General features: G+C 36.4%; 1 protein-coding gene across 1 annotated transcript; it reads right to left on the reverse strand.

Moving 5' to 3' along the window:
* Positions 1–1035: 1035 nt before the first annotated feature.
* Positions 1036–1560, reverse strand: LOC107825554 (uncharacterized). The gene has a single exon (XM_016652424.1). It carries the CDS (start codon positions 1558–1560, stop codon positions 1036–1038), a length of 525 nt encoding a protein of 174 aa, XP_016507910.1.
* Positions 1561–2031: the final 471 nt, after the last annotated feature.

Consider the following 2031-nt stretch of genomic DNA (forward strand, 5'->3'; position numbering starts at 1 on the left):
AAAAGATTACCTTTTGGGTCATCACATAAACCAACATATAATCCCTTGTCCTTTTCATATACTTTATTATATGTTTAACGACAGTCCAGTGTTCTCATCCAGGGTTAGATTTAAATCTAATAACCATACTAACAACAAAGCAGATATCAATTCTAGTGCATACTATAGCATACATGAGACTCCCTACAGCAGAAGCATAAAGGGACCGCGTTCATCTTTTCTATCTCATTAGTCGTTTTTGGGGACTGATCTTTCGACAGAGAGATTCCATGTCTAAAAGGGAAAAAGGCATTCTTGGAATCTTACATGCTAAACCTGGTGAGAATAGTATCAATATAAAGTGCTTGGGATAAACCTAATATCCTTTGCTTGCGATCTCGCATAAGCTTGATCCCAAGGATATGTACCGCATGTCCCAAGTCTTTCATATCAAAACGCGAGGATAACCATTCCTTTACTGAATTCAACATGCTCACATTATTTTCTGTGATCAAAATATAATCCACGTACAAAACCAAAAATTTAATTTTATCTCCATCCCACTTCTTATAGACACAAAACTCATTTTCACATTGATCAAAACCGAAGGTTTTAATCGATGCGTCAAAACAACTATTCCATGCTCCAGAAGCTTGTTTCAATCCATAAATGGATTTCTTTAATTTACACAACATGTGCTCATTGCCACTTTTTATGAAACCAACTGGTTGTGCCATATAGATGCACTCATCAAGACTTCCATTAAGAAAAGCCGTCTTGACATCCATTTGCCAAATATCATAATCATAATGAGCAGCAATGTATAAGAGAATCCTAATTGATTTAAGCATGGCTACTGGTGAAAAGGTTTCCTCATAATAGATCCCTTCTTTTTGAGTAAACCCTTTTGCAACAAGCCTAGCTTTAAAATTTTGCACTTTTCCATCCACTCCTCTCTTTTTATTATAGATCCATCTACAACCAATGGGTTTGACTCCAGTAGGTGGTTCTACAACATCCCAGACTTGATTGGAGTACATGAATCCATTTTAGATTTCATAGAAGCAACCCATTTATAGTATATGTATCCTGTAGTGCGTCGTTGTAATTAATAGGTTCTGTATTAGGCTTTTCAGGGATTCTATCATAATATTCTCCCAAGAGCGCAAACCTGAGAGGTTTTTTAATAATTCTCCTACTACGACTAGTCACTACAGGTGCAGTCTGATTTTGATTTTGAATTTGACTCATAACATCATTTTTTGGAACTGAGGCCTCAATGTTATACTCCACACCATGCGGTGTTGGGATATCATTAACTTCTTCATGGAGTGCAGGCTGCAGAACAATTTTAGGCTGCTCAACAATCTGAGGTTGCTCAACATTACTCCCACTACTTTGGGGTATTAAGATATCAGGCAATTGCTCTTCTGCATTTTGCTGCCTATTGACATTTCTCCCACAATGATAATGCAGTGGTATGTCAATACTGGCTTCCGAGATACGTTCTAGAGATGAGTCATTAGTTACTCCATTACTTAATTCCTGTAAATCTAGTTTACTTCTAAGAATATGGTTCATTAAATAGTCCTCTTCTAAAAATCTGGCATTTGTCGTAACAATTACCTTCTTTTCTCTGGGAAAATAAAATAAACCGCCTTTAGTTCCTTTTGGATATCCAATAAAAATGCATACTTCTGTCCTCGATTCCAATTTATTCTCTTTTCCTTTCAGCACATGTTCTAGACAACCCCAAAACCCGAATGTTTCATAAACTTGGCTTGCGCCCAGTCCACAATTCTACTGGAGATGAAGGTACTGACTTTTGAATGAACCAAATTTAGAATGTAATTTGTTGTTTCTAAAGCACATTTCTAAAAGGAAGAAGACAAATCGGAATAACTTAATATTGATCTAACCATTTCCATAAGGGTCCTATTTCTTCTTTCTGCCACACCATTTTGTTATGGTGTTCATGGAGAAGATAATTGAGATGTAATTCCACAACATTCTGAAAGGTATTCACCACCACGAGTAGATCGCAATGTTTTG

This window comes from Nicotiana tabacum, chromosome 6, assembly GCF_000715075.1.
Source record: "Nicotiana tabacum cultivar K326 chromosome 6, ASM71507v2, whole genome shotgun sequence".
NCBI lineage: Eukaryota > Viridiplantae > Streptophyta > Magnoliopsida > Solanales > Solanaceae > Nicotiana > Nicotiana tabacum.

Excerpts from the sequence above, each read along its gene's own strand:
- LOC107825554 (XM_016652424.1), bottom strand. The coding sequence starts at position 1,560 with ATGAACCATATTCTTAGAAGTAAACTAGATTTACAGGAATTAAGTAAT.